General features: G+C 37.2%; 1 protein-coding gene across 2 annotated transcripts in view; it reads right to left on the reverse strand.

Annotated features, from left to right (window-relative positions):
* Positions 1-3,300: 3,300 nt before the first annotated feature.
* Positions 3,301-17,744, reverse strand: part of rph3aa (rabphilin 3A homolog (mouse), a) — a 76,354-nt gene continuing 61,910 nt past the window's right edge. For both annotated transcript variants that reach the window (XM_066689446.1, XM_066689447.1), the window contains 6 exons: positions 14,678-14,804; positions 13,950-14,006; positions 12,982-13,133; positions 10,372-10,453; positions 9,493-9,589; positions 3,301-8,604 (listed from right to left, as the gene is read on the reverse strand). In XM_066689446.1, the coding sequence (XP_066545543.1) occupies positions 8,474-8,604; positions 9,493-9,589; positions 10,372-10,453; positions 12,982-13,133; positions 13,950-14,006; positions 14,678-14,804 (646 nt within the window). In that variant the 3' untranslated portion in view covers positions 3,301-8,473. The remainder of the gene's footprint in view (positions 8,605-9,492; positions 9,590-10,371; positions 10,454-12,981; positions 13,134-13,949; positions 14,007-14,677; positions 14,805-17,744) is intronic.

Raw genomic sequence — 17,744 nt, forward strand, 5'->3', positions numbered from 1 at the left:
GATCAAGAACACCCTCCAGGAGGTAGGCGTATAAGTCAACAAGCAAGAGAAGACTTCCCCAGAGTAAATCCAGAGGGTTTACCACAAGATGTAAACCATTGGTAAGCCACAAAAACAGGAAGGTCAGATTCGTATTTGCCAAAAAACATCTAAAGAACCCTGTACACTTCTGGAACAACATCCTATGGACAGATGAGACAAAGATCAACTTGTACCAGAATGATGGGAAGAGAAGAGGATGGAGAAGGGAAGGAACTGCTCATGATCTGAATGTTATGGTATGGACATGTATGGCTGCCAAGGGAACTGGTTCCCTTGTATTTATTGATGATGTAACTGCTGACAAAAGCAGCAGGATGAATTCTGAAGTGTTTAGGGCTATATTATCTGCTCAGATTCAGCCAAATGCTTAAAAACTCATTGGACATTTCACAGTGCAGATGGACAATGACCCGAAGCACATTGTGAAAGCAAGCCAATACTTTTTTAGAGCGAAGGAGTGGAATGTTCTGCAATGGCCAAGTCAATCACCTGACCTGAATCCAACTGAGCAGCATTTCACTTGCTGAAGGCAAAACTGAAGGCAAAACGCCCCAAGAACAAGCAGGAACTAAAGACAGCTGCAGTGCAGGCCTTGGCAGAGCATCACCAGGGAAGAAACCCAGCATCTGGTGATGTCTATGGGTTCCAGACTTCAGGCAGTCATTGACTGCAAAGGATTTGAAACCAAGTATTGAAACTCACAATTTAATTCATGATTATGTTAGTTTGTCCAAAAACCTTTGAGCCCCTAAAATTGGGGGGACCACATATAAAAATGGGTGTAATTCCTACCCTGTTCACCCAATTTTGGATGTAACTACCCTCAAATTAAAGATGAAAGTCTACACTTAAAGCACATCTTGATTGTTTCCTTTCAAATCCATTGTGGTGGCATATAGAGCCAAAATGTTGAAAGTGTGTCACTGTCCAAATATTTATGGACCTAACTACATTTGACACAAGACACATTTGAAAGCATTACACAAGTGCAGTAATACAATAAATACAAAATAGAGTTTAAAGCATTACAATGGTGCCATGGTACAATATGTATACAATACAAGATAATAAGCATACATCCTAGTACAATGAGGTAACAAGTGAAAATGTAAGGAGAGATGAGGGTGTGAAGGGAGCTCGGTGCAGCGGCAGGTAAGTGTCAATGTCTTGACCTAGAAGTGAGCCGAGATCGGGAGCCAGTGGAGGGAGCGGAGCAGTGGAGTAGCGTGTGCAGATCGAGGCAGAGAGAACATCAGACGAGCAAACGAGTTCTGGATGAGCTGGTACTGGGGGGTAGCAGATGCAGGCAGGCCAGCTAGGAGGGAGTTGCAGTAATCAAGGCCAATAGGCAGCTGAGTTGAATAGTACACCACTATCCAAAAAATGCCAATACATACCAGTGGCCATGGTGGCTTTCAAAACAATAACTCTATAAAACGTTTGATCTCTAAAAAGAGGGAATTGAACTAGTGTCGAAAAGCTTATCAAACAGACAGAAATAGAACAATTAAAGACTATTAGTAGCCACAACGAAGTCATGAACTTTTACCTGGATAGAAGTCAACACGGAATATTTTTGGGCACGTGTTATCAAAAAGCTGAAAGTTACAAAGTTCGGAGTGCATGATTGCGTGTCTATATTGCAGTCAGAAGGTTTTATTCATACATTGAGACAGCAGTCTTACTCTCCTGACTGTCACAAAGTTTTCTTCCATGTCACCACATAGCAGGGCATATAAGGCCATCCCAGGACTTTACTTAACTCTTTCTCTCCAGGGCAAAAATGACTTCTATAGAAGGCTATTATTTCATGTTCGCCATTTATGTTTATATAGGTATGTATGTTCCTTTGACAGTTTATACCAAATTTGTGCAGTGCTTGTGTGTCTGTCTGCCTTCTCATTTTAATTCATTTTTGCATAATAAATAGGGCCCTGTGCTTACTGTGACTTGATTTTTTCAATTGGACAAACAAGCACACACACCTTCTGTCATGACTGTTGGCTCCAGCTCTGGCAGAAACAAATAATTCTGGTCCTGAAGTCCAGTCACATTCAGCAGTGATAATACTCTACAAATACAGTGTATATTGTGCCTACAAAGGGCAATGCATGGACTCACCAACTGTTGGTTTCACCACCGGCTGCTGGTTTCAAAATGTTGTTATTTGTTCCACCTGTGCATTAGTCATCCATTGAGTCTATATATAATGTGTTTTTTAAAAATACTGATACTAAGCTAGTATTAATTTGTACTCATTCCCTCACTTAATTCTGCTTTACTGGAAGTCTGCAGCTTTGAGGATTTTTTGCATGTAACATACCTTGTCAAAAGCTGTCTGAAATCCGGGTACAAAATCTTGTAAGCCTTTCCTGCATCAAAGCTTTTTAGCGGAAAGGGAAGGAAATTTGTTAAGGAAGATCTGTCAACAGAATCTCTGACTATCCCCCAAAATAACAGTAATGCTTACATGATTCAACCTAGTTTCCAATCTTTGGTTCCATCATTTAAAACGTATACTTCCTAAGCCCATGTGTGTTTATTTTTGCCTCACTGGGATGCCTTATTTTGTAGTATTAATATTAAGCGCTGTGGAATTGATGTCAGGCATATTCTGGTCCCTATAATCCAGTCGTTTTTCAAGAAAGTGGGTTTAGCACCTGCTCAGCCATCTTTCCTCATCCAGTCTGTCAGAGCTTTCATTTTACATATTTGTACTGCTTGGCCTAAATTTCCATCTCTTAGAAAACACACACATAAATCACATTTCATGACTTCAACATGGTTTCGCTCTTCCCTTCGAGAACCCTAGGGTAAATACCATCAGTGCGGAGAATTAATCATTTTAATTGTCATTAGGGAGTTAAATACAACAGTCTCCCATTTATCAAAGTCATCTCATCTTAATGGATAATTATATAGAAATGTAGACATACTTGTGGCATCTTCCCTGCTGAGGTGTGGGGTGAGATGGGAATTTCATAGTGTCTATGATCACATAATTGTATACAAACTCCTCATTAAAATGACCCCCCCTTCCCAAAATCATCCAGTTTCTCACCTGTGATCCAAAAGGAGGCTCAGTGATCCCTCCCTTTTCAATGGTTCTTAAACAGGATAACAGTAATAACAACCCATTACACTATGTTTTCAGGATCAAATCCCATTTCAAGCTTCAGTGACATTTTATAAACCACTATTGATGGTTCACCATTTAAAAAGTGCACAAAAGAAAAAGACACTCATTAAGACTCAAAGTTCTTTCCATTGGCTTTTATTGGTCGGTGTATGTGTAAACCATAGTTTCAATGTAAAATTCTTTACATGCTAATTCAATTGCAAACATTAGGGTATGTTCTTCAGTGCATGCACTACTTATTTACAGAGAAAGCAAAAAAAATGAAGGGCAGAAAATGGAAGAACAGATAACAAACCAACACTATAAGATGGAGTGGATTGTCAAAAAGAAAACAAAAAAGGGAATTGAAGGAAAATATCTCAGGCACTGGTGAATGAATATCCGAGTGCACCAAACTAGCCTTCAATGGCAGGTCTGTCAGAATCAGGCAAAAGCATTTTTTCTTTTTTTTTCGTCAATTCCAAGAACTCTGATTATTACAAAGCACACCTGCACAGCTTTGTTAAAAAAAAGGCGCAAATCACAAGTGCTATCCTATGCATATATTGCCAGTTCAACCAATAACAGTGGATTGTGGAAACAATGAAGCCCAAACACAGCAGGTACATGTAGGTGGCAGAATGAATCATGAGGTGATCAGTCACACCCTGTAGACTCAAATTAAAACAATCTCACTTCATATGAGGCAGATTTCAAATATACTCGCCTTAAAAGAGAATAGGCGATTGATACTGCATTATGGGTTGCTGCTGTTGGCCTCATGGGGCTGAAAGCATTAACCCTGGCTGTCTGATTGGCTGATGGCCCATGCAATGAGTGATCATTTCCAATTCATTCTCATGCTGGTTGATTAGTTAATCAGTCAGCTGCAGAGAGAAGGATCTCAAGACAATTATCTAATTAAGCTGCAGCCACAGTGGTAAATAGGCCAGATCATACTATTCTTTATCTTATGTTTGCTCGTGTCCACATATCATACCAGATTTAGTTTGGTACTGTGGATATTGGGTACTTTTCATTACATATGAAGGAGGATTAATCATTATTTAGTTTTGGGTTTTCTACTATTGAAATTGACCTGTAGAGTCACTATATGAATTTTAATCAAGTGAGAGAATTATCAAAGATGTCATGTTTTGATAGATAGCCGAATTGAGCTCATGTTTCAGTAAAAAATCCTGGTTGAGTTAATTTGATCTGATGAACTTTGTTTTCAGTTTGAAACCTCAAGATGTTGATCACCCATTTTAATTGAATGGCTCAATGTAATAGGTTTTAAAACCAACGCGCCAGCTACTGTTAAATAACAAAATATCCCGAAAATAAATGGTGGGCATTTTACAACTGAGATATATTTATAATAATATCACAAAAGCAAAATGCAAAGACTGAAGCTAACGCCATACTGTCTCTCGTTAATAAATTAATGTTGAAACATAAACAGAGAAGTAAAAGGGGGAGAAAACATTGACATATAGTAATTTTGTCATTCAGCATTTGTGTGTTCAAACATCTCTTAAGAACCAAAATATCATATGTAGATCACAGAACTTAATAAGCATGAGGCATACTGGAGTAAAATCACCCTATTTTCAACTGAAAACTCAGGTTATAAGGATATTGCTTATATTTGTATATTTGAAAATTTGACTAGTATTGCCCATATATGTGCCTATGGTATTTGATGAAGCACATACAGTTTAATTTTAACATTGGGTTTTAATAAAGATATTCACACAGACAAATACTTTTGTCAAATGCAGAATTACTGTATTGGTTTTCTCTCCCCTCCCCTTATTTGTATGTTTGTTAATTTATTTACTTAAGAGAGACAATATTGGCTCTCTAGTCTATTTTTTGTGCTTATGTGATATTACATGTAGGACTGTCATTGTGAAGCTGTAACATTAGACAGTCAACTGCCATGAATCTTATTTATTATTGGGGGATACACTATATACAATGTATGTGTCCAATGTATTGATTATTTAATTCTGTGTTATTATTGTAGTGGCTTGGTTCACATCTTTAGATTTCAGACTTGATCTCAGATTGCTCAGTTGTTAGAATACACATCCTTTTTTGCTCTCTTGCTCATCAGAAATGAACAGAAATGAGTTTGTTTAATAAATGTGGACATAGGTGACAAAGTAAATGTTTGGACAATCAAACAATGTACAGAAGGAAAAGGGTTAAGAAGATTGGTTTTACCCACTCAAAATAATCAGTCCAACCTCCACCGCAAACACATTCTGTAAATAATTTGCTGCTAGCACATCTTGTATTTGTAATAGTTTGGTCCTAATTTTTCTTAAAGCAGCTGCTAACATGCTTTATATAGCCTCTGTCTTCTTTTTTTCATATTATACATGTTCTGGGTCACTTGGTTGTCTTTCCTTACATTATTAAAAAAAAAACCAATACATCTTCTAGCAAAAATAGCTTCCCTCTACCTATAATTGATTGAAAAGGTGTCCTTATTAATACAGTCTGACTTTTTGAAGGGCACCAGGACCAACATATTTTAAAACCACACATCGGTGGTATATTACAGTGAACCACACCACAAAAGTCAGCTTCTTTAACTGGAATTGATACTACAAGGCAGCAGGAATGGTACAGTATTCCTCTTGTCATCTATCAAAAGGATTGCAGCTGACATTCAGCCCAACACACCATCAAATACATAATGAACCGGTGTCAACTGTATTTTGTTGTGCCACAACTCTGTATAATAGTGTGGTGTAGCTTTAGAAGACATTTTCAAAGCTGATGACTTCTACAGGAGAGGCAAACTAGCTGTTTTGTGTGGAAATGTTAGTAAAGATTGAAGCAAAGGCATCTAGGAACAACATATGAGACATAGGCTAAAGGAAAATGAAAGTGGTAAAAAATATTGTTAAATGGCACACATATCAGACAAATATACAAATTACATTCTTATAGGTATGAAGAGCTTATTTTCTTTAACATTGTGGATTTCAATATATAATGATTTAGAAGTGAAAATAATTATTTTATAGTACTGCTTTTGAGGATGACTGCTTTGGGTTACATAATCAACTCAAGGTACAACAGTCCTAGAGCGAAAACAGACATCCCTGAATTACAGGAAATATAAACTCTCTTTACTTTATATTAATTTAACTTGTGTTATAGGGCAACAATAGACAATAGACTTGTAGTCTTATGAAACTGCATAGGAGAGCACAGGGAACTGATTTATGACCACAATAAAAATGTATGCAATGTTGTCTTCTTTGTTTAAAAACACAAATTAAATTCAATACGGTTTTTTTCAATCTTCCCAACAGAACATTGTGCACTTATTTAGAGTCTCTTCACCAGTGTCCAAGGTGGCTCTTACAGAGAATAATAAAAATGGATCCATGGGTTTAGATGGTAGATTCAAGATTCAGAAAGAAGTCAAGAAATACTACACAAGGAACAAAAGACAAGATAAAAGAAGTCATCTACATTATGGTCCACAAGACAAATCATGCATAGGGTTTGTCAAACTTGCAAACTGCAATATAAAGTCTTGAGGTCATTCCATTGTACATGGTGTGCTTTCCTTGAAACACAGTAATTGCCTATAGCAACACGCCAAAAGCTTCTAGATTACGTCAAGAGGAGGACAGGTGAAAGCTTCCATCTTAAGCTGGGCCACCGCATGCCCAATGCATGAACGCACGATGAGGCCGGTGGTCTACAAACAGAATTCATGCAAAATGAGCAGTACATTTATTTATGTATATACCTGTGTGTGTGTGTATTTATTTGTCACTTCTTTACTGATCAGGTTCTGCTGAGCATGGATTTACTCTAGAGTTAAGTAGCCTTTTGTCATTCTGCTGCAGCAACAGGAGACTGATAGATTACAAATCTGGTCATTACAAATAAAATAACTGGCAAAGCAGAGTAAAAACTGGTTTTCCTAATGCTCGCAACTTCTGCAAATTAACACTAAGGTGGTTTAAGAGCCAAACATATCTATGAGCATCTTTGAGGCTAGGGGGATACACATATTAAACATGACGGGAAATTCACAAACTCCTTCACTCAAAGGGTGCTTCACAACATTTCTTTTTAGTTTTTTTGTCTTTTTTTTTTTTTTTTTTTTACAAAAGGAGAAAAGATAACTAATCAATCAATAAATAAATAAACATCTGAATAGTATTTGTCCCTTCAGTACCATTAAAATAAAATAAAATAAAATAAAATAAAATAAAAACACACAGTAACTGAGTAAAAGCTTTCATTAGAATTTGCCCAACTGTACCGATTTCTGTTCCACTCCAAGTCCAGCAAGCTTCAAATTCTGCATTTACATTTCTGCCCACCACATCCACGGTGGTGTGGATTGAACATTAAAATATAAAGTACACTAGCAATAGATGCTCTTATTCTACATTATACCCAGCTGAGGGAAATGGTGGAATGCTCCTTACAAAATTCATACTCTGAACATTGGTGAATCAGCCTTATTTCTGACCATTTCACATCCCATCATGCTTTGCCCCTGTTTATTTTCCAGCTCCTGCATGTTTTCTGTATTATTTGGCCAGCACTATAAATAAGGTATTTGCATACCAACTGCATACAAAACTGTATATCCTAGCCATCCTTTGAGATATACAGATAAACATATTTTAACCACTTGCAATTAGCTGGAGCTGTAGTCCTACTACAGAGTACAGGATACTAAGAAATATCGCTCAGCTGAGATGTCAGGTCAAACTATACTAGGGAATTTGTGTGTTAATAAAACAATAATGTGCATATTAATGGCAAAGGGTAAACCTTTAAAAATCAAACAGAAACCGACAACAGCTGAATGGACAATTGAATGTGTTAAAAGTTATTATTAAATGCAATGCTTCTCCCTCTCTATTTTATTTAAAGATGGAAATAACCTGAAAATAGAAGATAAAATCTGTGGCTATACTTTAGATCGCACAAAAGTAGGGTGAAAGCATTTTTACTCAACCTTTCTTAAAAGTACGAGCCGCAACCTTTCGCGTCACACCACACATCATCCGTACGTGAGCTCTGCCACGCCTGCAGGGGGCAGACTTTTTAAAACACATGGAAGACAAACAGTTTCTCTGGTAGCAACATGAACAGTATAAGTGGTGGTGGTGGTGGTAGAGGTGGTGTTCATCAAGCATGTAGGAAGCCAACAGCAGATGGAAAAGGCCTGAGCAGACAGAAGCGTTAGCCAGCGTGCTGGAAGACAAGAAAACAACACAAAGAATTTGGAGAATGCAAAGAGGAGGCATGCGGGGGCTTCTAGTCACTGGAGACATGGTTCTCATTCAGTAGGGTGTGCCAGCGCTCGATCTTCTTGTCTTTGTTCTTCAGGCATTCGTACCAGTGCTTCAGCCGCTCCCCTTTAGCTGTGATGCCCAACTGGCAGCCGCCTGGGTGGATAAAAAAGGAAATGGGACTTAGGATTGGAAGATAACAGAGAAAATGGCCAAATGGAAACCAGAAGCCCCACCTGCCTTGTTGGTTTGCTGGTGGCTTAAGGACTGACAAATTGGCACAGAGAGGTATTCCAACAATATTCCAGCCTCACAGCTAGTCTTGAATAATTTGTCACTGGTCTTTCAGTTTAGTATTACTTATGTACAAACTGTATTGATTACCTGATTGTATTGAAAAGCATGAATTCGGTTTGTTTATTGTCTTTGCAATGGCACTGTACTGTATGGTGTGTAATCTATATAGGTTGCATGCTTTACTTGCATTCAGTAATTGTTATTACAACTTCCTAGTATCAGTGAGTGTAGATCATTGCTTTTTCAAGGTGAACTGAACAATAATCTTTGTAATGTATGTATGTTTTGTTGTTGTCGTTGTTTCAGATTATGATCGTTGTGGATTGTTTTTCATTATTACCCTTTTCCAGTTAGTCATTAGTTCAGTTTACTGCTCTCACAAGGTTATTGTGGTGCAACTATGTGCAATTTACCTAAGATGTTAGTTTCATATTGTGTTTACCTGGATGAGCATAGACTTGTCTTGCACCCAGGCCCACTGTAAACACATTACATATGGCCAGGATTTAACCTGCTTTTATAGAATTTGTTCATTGGGTTTTTCCTGAACGAATACTATGACATTCTGCCTGATTTCACACAGGACATGTAGTTGCCTATAGGTCCATTCTTCCTGGACTGAAAACCTCCCTAGACAAGAGAGCAGAAATGTAAGTGGTATTGCATGTGGTGTATGTGAAACCTGATGATGTATTTACAGTGCTTTGTACACTTACATCAGATCAATCAAATAAATCCTTGACTTACCAATGTAATCATTAGACTTTCCAATGTCATAATCCCACACTGAGATGTCAAGAGACTTCTTCGCCAGCTCGCTGTGTTTGATTTCATAATAGAATTCCTGAAAGAGAGCAATATTGGTCTATAGGAGCTTGGAGCAATATTAACATCCTGATGTATTTACTGTTGTTCCCACACTAACCATTCGGCCTGTGTTTGTTAATAAAACATATGATAACCAGACCTGTTCCTCTTCAATTTCTCATTACAGTAAAAGTAAACTGTGTCAGGATAAATTCTCATACCTATATATTTATATATTTCTTCCATTGCAGTTTTCTATTATCATATTTTAAGATGCCTGATACATTTCATGGTTTAGGTCAATTTTAGCATCGTGACTGTGAGCTGCTAAGACACACAAGGGTTTATTTTGTTGGAAATATTTCCCAGTAATTGGCTGGAGCTTTTATTTCTGAAGAGCTCTACTATTATAGCCACTTGAATCTATGGAGCTTGCTTTTAAATAGCAGTTGGCCAAGCAGTTTTGAGTAATTCTACCTACAGCAGCATTTCCATATTTGCCTAGACACCTTCCAAATTCAGCACCGTAAAGACAATGATATTTTCCTCTTGAAGTTTTCAAAGTGTCACAGAAGAGAAAGCCAGCTATTTTTAGCTATCTAAAACATTGGCCATTAGACCACACTAATGGTGTGCTTTTTGGATGCACTCTTTAATGATGTGTGTGTTTCATCTACAACAATACAAAGCAGTGTTTTAAACTTGGAAGAAGTTATTCTGCATATGTTGTCTTATTTGAAAAACACTGGGACAAAATAAGATCATGTCTGAAATACAATACAATCTGAACATAATTCTAATGAAATATTGAGAAATCACCTCATTGAATTCAGGATTTAGGGTCTTCTTCTTAATTTGGGTCTTATTTTTGGCTTTCTTCCCCATGTCTGGCTTTAGGCAGCTGGAGAAGAACAAAAACATGTGAAACAAACTCCTCAATACACAATCTTCTGCTGGGTCTTATATGTTAGTCCTTATGTTGTTTTATTTGTACTTCAGAGGAAATCAATATCCAATCTCGTCCCTATCTGTATAGCCGCGTACACAAGGAAATCTATTAGGTCACACAGACACTAATGCCTTTGCTCTCAAGGGTATCATGGAGTGAGATACATGTACACTGTAACAGATAGAGAATAAAGGAGTAGATCATTTGTTTAAAGTCTTCTGATTGGTAAACTGTTATGCTTCCAAATTACAGGCCAACAGAACAGTATGAAATAAGGACATTGGCTGCATCTTTTCTCGTTCGGTTTCCCTCAGCCCCCAAGAATATAGTAAAGCTGCTGCTTAAACCACAGTATCATTTGCCAGTTGGATCCACACACCCACAAGTTTTTAATCTGCTTGTGCTCAATGTTAATATTTATGTCTTCCTCCTTGTCCTCCTCCTAGTTTGGGTGTGAAGTTGACTTTCAGGGCTACATACTTAGCAAGTCCATCTGAATTTGAATGTTATTAAACACCCATCTCCGGCTCTATAAAACCTTCTGAAATTTAGGCCCTGATAATCCTTTTAATCTTCTGATCCTTTACCATTACAGTTCAGTAAGTGGCTTGCTCCAAAAAGAGCCACAACCCCCTTACTCCCTGCCTCTCTCTGCGTCATGTTACACTAAGATGATGCTTTCAGCCTGATTTTCCAAAGATAAGATACTCCTGATTTGTGTAACAGAAGCACGCCGTGTGTGTTTGTTAAAAGTGCAGAATGTGGCTCAATGATATAGCTGATAGAAACTTGGCTTTGCATGAGGGACACCAGGATACGCCCGTGCTCCTCCACGTCTCCACCTTCCTTCGTCTGCACACAGCGAGGGATAGGAAACACTAGACACTTACTTGGAAGTCCCCAAAAAAGCAGCCACCCCAATTGTACTTTAGTTAACTCAGAAGGAAGACCACCCTCAGCCTAAAAAAGTCTACAGTTACTGGGGAATCAAACTCTAACCCTGAGCCCAAACCAGACCTAATCTGTATTCTACTGCAAAATGTTCACAGTATTATTAAAGTAACCAACAGACCATTATGGCTAACAGTGCAAGTAGCACCCAGTGATTCATATTATTTTGCAGGCTGTCTGATTTATAAAAAGAAACTGAAATGTCATTGAGCATCCGGGATTTGTGGAAACTTGTTGATTTATTTTAGTTTCTCTACCTCAAATGTGGATATATACGGTAAATAAGTGTTGCAGAGATTTAAGTCTTCTCCTCCTCCTAGTTTGGGTGTTATGTTGACTTTCAGGGCTATATTGTTTTATCGGGTTTAACAAATTCACTTATTTGAACACGTCTGTAGATGTTATTCCATTCAGTCTGTATTTCTTTATTTAGCATCATTCTATCTGGTATTCAGCACATGAACGCTATCCTGCATACTTAGCAAGTCCATCTGGATTTGAATGTTATTAAATACTAATCTCCAGCTCTATCAAACCTTCAGCAGTTTAGGTCCTGATTAACCTTTTAATCTTCTGACCCTTTACTATTACAGTTCAGTAAGTGGCTTGCTCCAAAAAGAGCTACACCCCCCCTTACTCCCTGCCTCTCACCACGTCATGTTACACTAAGATGTCACTTTCAGCCTGATTTTCCAATGATAAGAAACTGACATTTGTGTGTTTTTTTGTTTTTGTTTTTTTCATTGAACCGCCAGGGGGAGCTGTGGACTTTTCCTCAGACACAGTTTGCATCCTGGTATTGTAGGGCTGTACCAGGTGCTTGTGTGGGCTGCTTCTCTGACAACCCAAGCAGCTGCAAAAGAAACAGTTTCCATCCAACACACGCTGTGCAGCAGCAAAGTACACGAAAACAATCAGTGGAGGAACACACTGCAGTTGGTTGCAATTATAAGGCATGCACCTGCAAGGGATGTGGAGAAAGACTTTAAACATTGAGGGAGAATAAAAGAGAAAACATCAGTTGGGTCATGTGTCATGTAGTGAACCTACATTGGTCTGGATTAAAACAAAACCCTGCCCAGTTGTCGATCATAATATTTTACCATCATAATATATTACCATCACGTGACATGTTTAAAAGTTGATATTGGCTGTTGAGTTAAGGTTTTGATTTGTTCCAGGCCTAACCCCATAATGATGTGCCTAAATTGGTGGTGCCCAACCATGGTCTTGGAGAGACCAATCCACTTATTGTTATAGGTCATTCAAATAAAAACCAAAAAAATCTAGAAACTGGGACTGTTAGTTATGCATTACTGGTTCAATAAAAGGAAATCTTGTACTTGACGGAAAAAGTGTTTGCAGGTGTTTGTTCCAAATTATCCTTCCATTACTTAGCCAACCTAAAACACAAATTGATCAGAATGAAATGATCAATATACAATCCGTGGTACTGGGCCTCTCTAGGACGTGTTTGGAGGTGTCGCCTGCACAGTAAAGAATGAAAGTGAAGCAATCGTGTAACGTACATTTTGACGAAGGGGTCAGAATAGCCGTTGGCGTCCATAGCTGCCAGGTGCACGCAGCGCACGATCCCCACGATCAGCCTGCCCTGCTGGGTGTTGTACATGAGCGACACCAGGATACGCCCACGCTCCTCCACGTCTCCACCCTCCTTCGCCTGCACACAGCGGGGGATAAGAAACACTAGACACTTACTTGGAAGTCCCCAAAAAGGCAGCCAATTTAAACTCAGAAGGAAGATCACCCTCAGCCTAAAAAAAGTCTACGGTTACTGGGGAATCAAACCCTGAGCCCAAACCAGCCCTAATCTGTATTCTACTGCAAAATGTTCACAGTATTATAAAAGTAACCAACAGACCATTCTGACTAACAGTGGAGGTAGCGCTCCGGTGATTCATATTATTTTGCAGGCTGTCTGATTTATAAAAAGAGACTGAAATGTCATTGAGCATCCAGAATTTGTGGAAACTTGTTGATTTATTTTAGTTTCTCTACCTCAAATGTGGTTTCGAATAGTAAGATCAAATTTGACAAGCAAACAAACCAAGGGAAAATGAAAACTTTTAGGCTTAATATATATATATACAATTTTTTTTTTTTACGAGAACATATGTGAAAACAGGAACAAACACTCCATCTGGCCTGTTCTTACGTATCTAGTTTACTAGCTGTAATAAACTATTTTGCTTGAACACAGCATCTTAAAACATGTACCAACATTGGATATATATACGGTAAATGAGTGTTGCAGAGGTTTAAGAGTCTACACTTCAAAGCAGCTACTTTTCCTGACATTAATGTTAATAACCATAGAACATATTATTTAAACCAAGAAATGTCTACGGAAAAAATGCAATCGGATACAAATTTATGCTGAAAATGCTGATATACATTACTTGGAGTAAGATGAATGACTCGAATTAAAATGGTAAATCACTGTTAAGAAAACAAGCAGTTGCGAAAATATGGTTACCTCCTCCTCGTAGAGAGCCATGCCACGCACAGACCCCGCAGTTCCAGCCCGCTTCATCTAAAGATGGACAGAGGGTATCAGTAGGCTGACAATGGTGGTGGTTACCTTACAGCTGCGATACAAAGCGCTTGAAAAGATCTTGATAAAGAATGTAGCCAGCATAAGGTAGTTCCTTCACCTCCAAACATGGCCACCAGTCCCTGGGACCAGATTCACGGCTCCACTCATGTGGTGTAACACAAATGCATCTGTGCTTTAAGACAGCCAATGGCAATAAACATTCCTTTCAAATGTCAAGTTTAGATAAAAACACACACTTTTTGCATTTTTCTGTCGTTAATACACGGATACCGATATTATGTGCTGTCAGCGGTTTAAACACATTTATTTTATAATTAACATACATTTTGCTATGTCTCATTTTTGGCTGCTGAGCCCCATTATGTTCCCAAGTCTTTTTGTAAAGGCAACCGACTGAATGACTATGAGGGTAAACCTTCCAAACCATTTTGCTCCATAGGCAAATATATCAGCATAGAAGTTATAGCAATTATATTTCTCTTGTGTTTCTTAAAATTTAAACAGCACAGAGACTGTAATTGCAAACACATTTTGTTGGCGAACCACCCTTTGATGCTTTGAACTGGAAGGCCTCTCCATCTGGGATGGTTTCCCTGTGTGTATACAAAACAAATACAATTTCACAACAAAGCATCAAAACAACTCACCGGAACAACTCTCTCCAGACACACATTGAAGTTCTTCTTCTGGTTGATCTTCAGTTTCTTAAGGGACACGCGGGTCTCCCCGATGAACTCATTGTGTCCAAATTTATCTTCATCACAGACAGAGATCCTGTGGGCATAACATTGCAAGTGATTCAGTTGGCAATGTCTGCAATTTAAAGTCTGTACACACAGTAAGGCAATACAGGAACAATTCTTCTTCTCTGTGCAGTTTCTTTCCTATGGGACTTCCCAAGCAATGGAGTCACATACTTTAGGGACCCTGTCTGGCCCTTCTGGTTGGCATATGGATTAGTTCTTGGACCAACGTGAGTTTCTGCAGTGTGAATTTGCTTACACACTAAACAATTATTCTGGAAGAACAGGCATCATGTTGCTGGGTGTTGACTTTATCACAGCTTTATCATGGAATTTCCTTATTGGAAAATGTACAGTACATTACAGTAACCATGCCACCAAAACATCCACCAGTGGAAAAGAGGTGAAAAGATCCCATAAAGGGTGGTATGAGTCAGTCTGTGGTTGCACGTGTATCTACAGGTTTGTTGTATTTTATGTTTAGTTTTTATTGTATTGTTTGTTTATTAATATATTTATATGCACAACACAGCATTCTTTTTCAAGTTTATTTCAGGAAAAACAGTAGATTTTCCAGTTCTTCCAGATCCCTCAATCTAACCCTATTTTCCCTGTAAGTTCAATGATTTGACCAATGTGTAACCCTCACCTTGGACAAAGATCTACTGCATATATGTATGTACACAAAATCACAGACAATTACATGGTGCTACGAAAAAAAGAAAAGAAAATCTGAAATCTCTTTAAGTTAAATTGGTGTTAATATACCAGCAAATATAGTTGCAGTTGATTTATATGGAGTGGCAGTTTATACACCCCCTGTATTAACTCTGTTCAGTCAACTGGAATCGTTACAGATTTCCTGAGGCTGAACCACTGTAAAAAATGTAAAGAATCAACGAATAAGATGGTTTGAAACACAGGGTGTAAACGGGTCAATGACGTGACGCATTAATTTTGGTGTCCCAAGCATATTACAAATATTACATGTATTTATTTGTTATTAAAACTGAATAATATGTCTCAACACTCCTATCTTTATTCACTGATAGGAGTATTTTAGGAGCTTTTAATCTCCAATCATCCAAAATGTCATACTGGATAACTGTCCACACCTAAAACGAAAATTCAAAAATGTTACAAAAACTCATAAAAAAAATATAAAACCTTAGATTGAACAGTTGGTCATAACTGTGTGTTTGCATTACTGTATAAAAACTCTTAATTTCATTTCATTTTTACATGAAAAAACCTTTTGTCCCCATATCGGGATTTCTTTCAATGTCATTCCAGACAACAGACATTCAGGAGAATTTTACATCAGAATGCATTTTGCTAGCCATGTGACAGGACATTACATCATTCAGAAGATTATGAAGGACCCCCAGGCTGTGCAGAAAGTTTAGTAAGTCTCTCCTAAAATAGTTTGACCGTTTCGATCACTGGTGCAAAAGGGTACAAAATTCTGTGTCATACTGGACAATACTTAAAAAGCATGTATAATATTGTTTAAAAAAATGTATATTTAATGTGAAAGATGACATTGAATAGTTGTAGGTCAAAGTAATACATTTATATAAATGGTTAAGTAATTGCCTGATTCATAAGTTAAAACTTGTATTTTGTCATCCCAGAAAACAATTTTGTCATACTGGAAATCGATTTTGCCATACCATTAAACGATTTTGTCATACCGGAAAACAATTTTGTCATACCAGAAAACGATCACTTTCTGTTATTCAACAATGTCACTCATTATCTGGAGTGCCTTACTTTTACTTTTTTTACTTTTATTAATTTTATGGTTATTTTTGAGCGTGTAGGCATCACATATCACAATAACATATTTATAACATTATTTCTGTAGTTTTAATGCAATTTTGGTCTGTGTGGATGTCCTTAAATAACAAACGAGATGGCAGATGTTTATGCCATTTGCAAGTTTTAACAGAATATATAAATCCAAATTCAAAAATAGCATAATTCCTATACATTTAAAATGTTATGATATCAAAACTTTCAATATACATTTTAATTCATTGAAATGTTAATGAATTGAATTGAATTGACTTCATGTCATAAATGAGTTACAACATTGTTGTTACGGTTAACTTTTTTTTTAAATGGCGTATGTTTACATGTTTCCTGTATAATCTTAAAAATAGTTAATGTGCTGATATTTAATGTTTTTAAATCTTAAAATGTTTTATTGCTACTGTTTTATCAAAGCCTATGCCTTGAGTGGAATTGTATTGCATCAAAGTGACTGCACACTTACTGTTAATTAAATAAAAAACATACATTTAGTAACTCTCACTCTCTGTTAAATACAGCATGATTTTTAAGTACATCTTTGTTGCTGAGACTATCTTTAGATCTCATCCCATATGAAATCTCACAGTATGTCATTCCAAGTAACAATACCAGTCCGGTAGGACAACACAGATTTTTCTTGTTAAAGTTCATAAGTCAGTGTCCTTGAATTAATGATACAACAATAATCATATTATTTTTACTAGAAAGCATTTTCAGACATTTCTCATCATTGTTCAGTATTCAGCGTTATGTTTTGGGTGACTAACTTCAAAAAATGCGCCGGTGTCTATAGAAAAGCCCAAATTTGTGAGATTAATTGTGTGGGCTGAATATGTTTGTTGAGATCAAACTATGAATACTTATAACCCACTTTATGCTGACAAAAAAAGTAAAATAATTTGCAAATCTATCATTGTTAACCGGTATGACATTTTTGATACTAGAAATCATACGATTTATAATAAAAAAGTATAAATTATTATTTTCAGAAATATATATATTTTTAAATATATGCATAACATTCTGATGAAGGTAGAAAGAGCTTTAATTTGTATTTTAAACAATCTTTCTTTTTTTTTACCATTTTAAAATCCTTATTCGTCACTGACCCAAATACATTCAATTATAACTGTACACTTTGGCAATTTTACTCTGC

This window comes from Amia ocellicauda, chromosome 17 (genome assembly GCF_036373705.1).
Source record: "Amia ocellicauda isolate fAmiCal2 chromosome 17, fAmiCal2.hap1, whole genome shotgun sequence".
NCBI classification, from domain to species: Eukaryota; Metazoa; Chordata; class Actinopteri; order Amiiformes; family Amiidae; genus Amia; species Amia ocellicauda.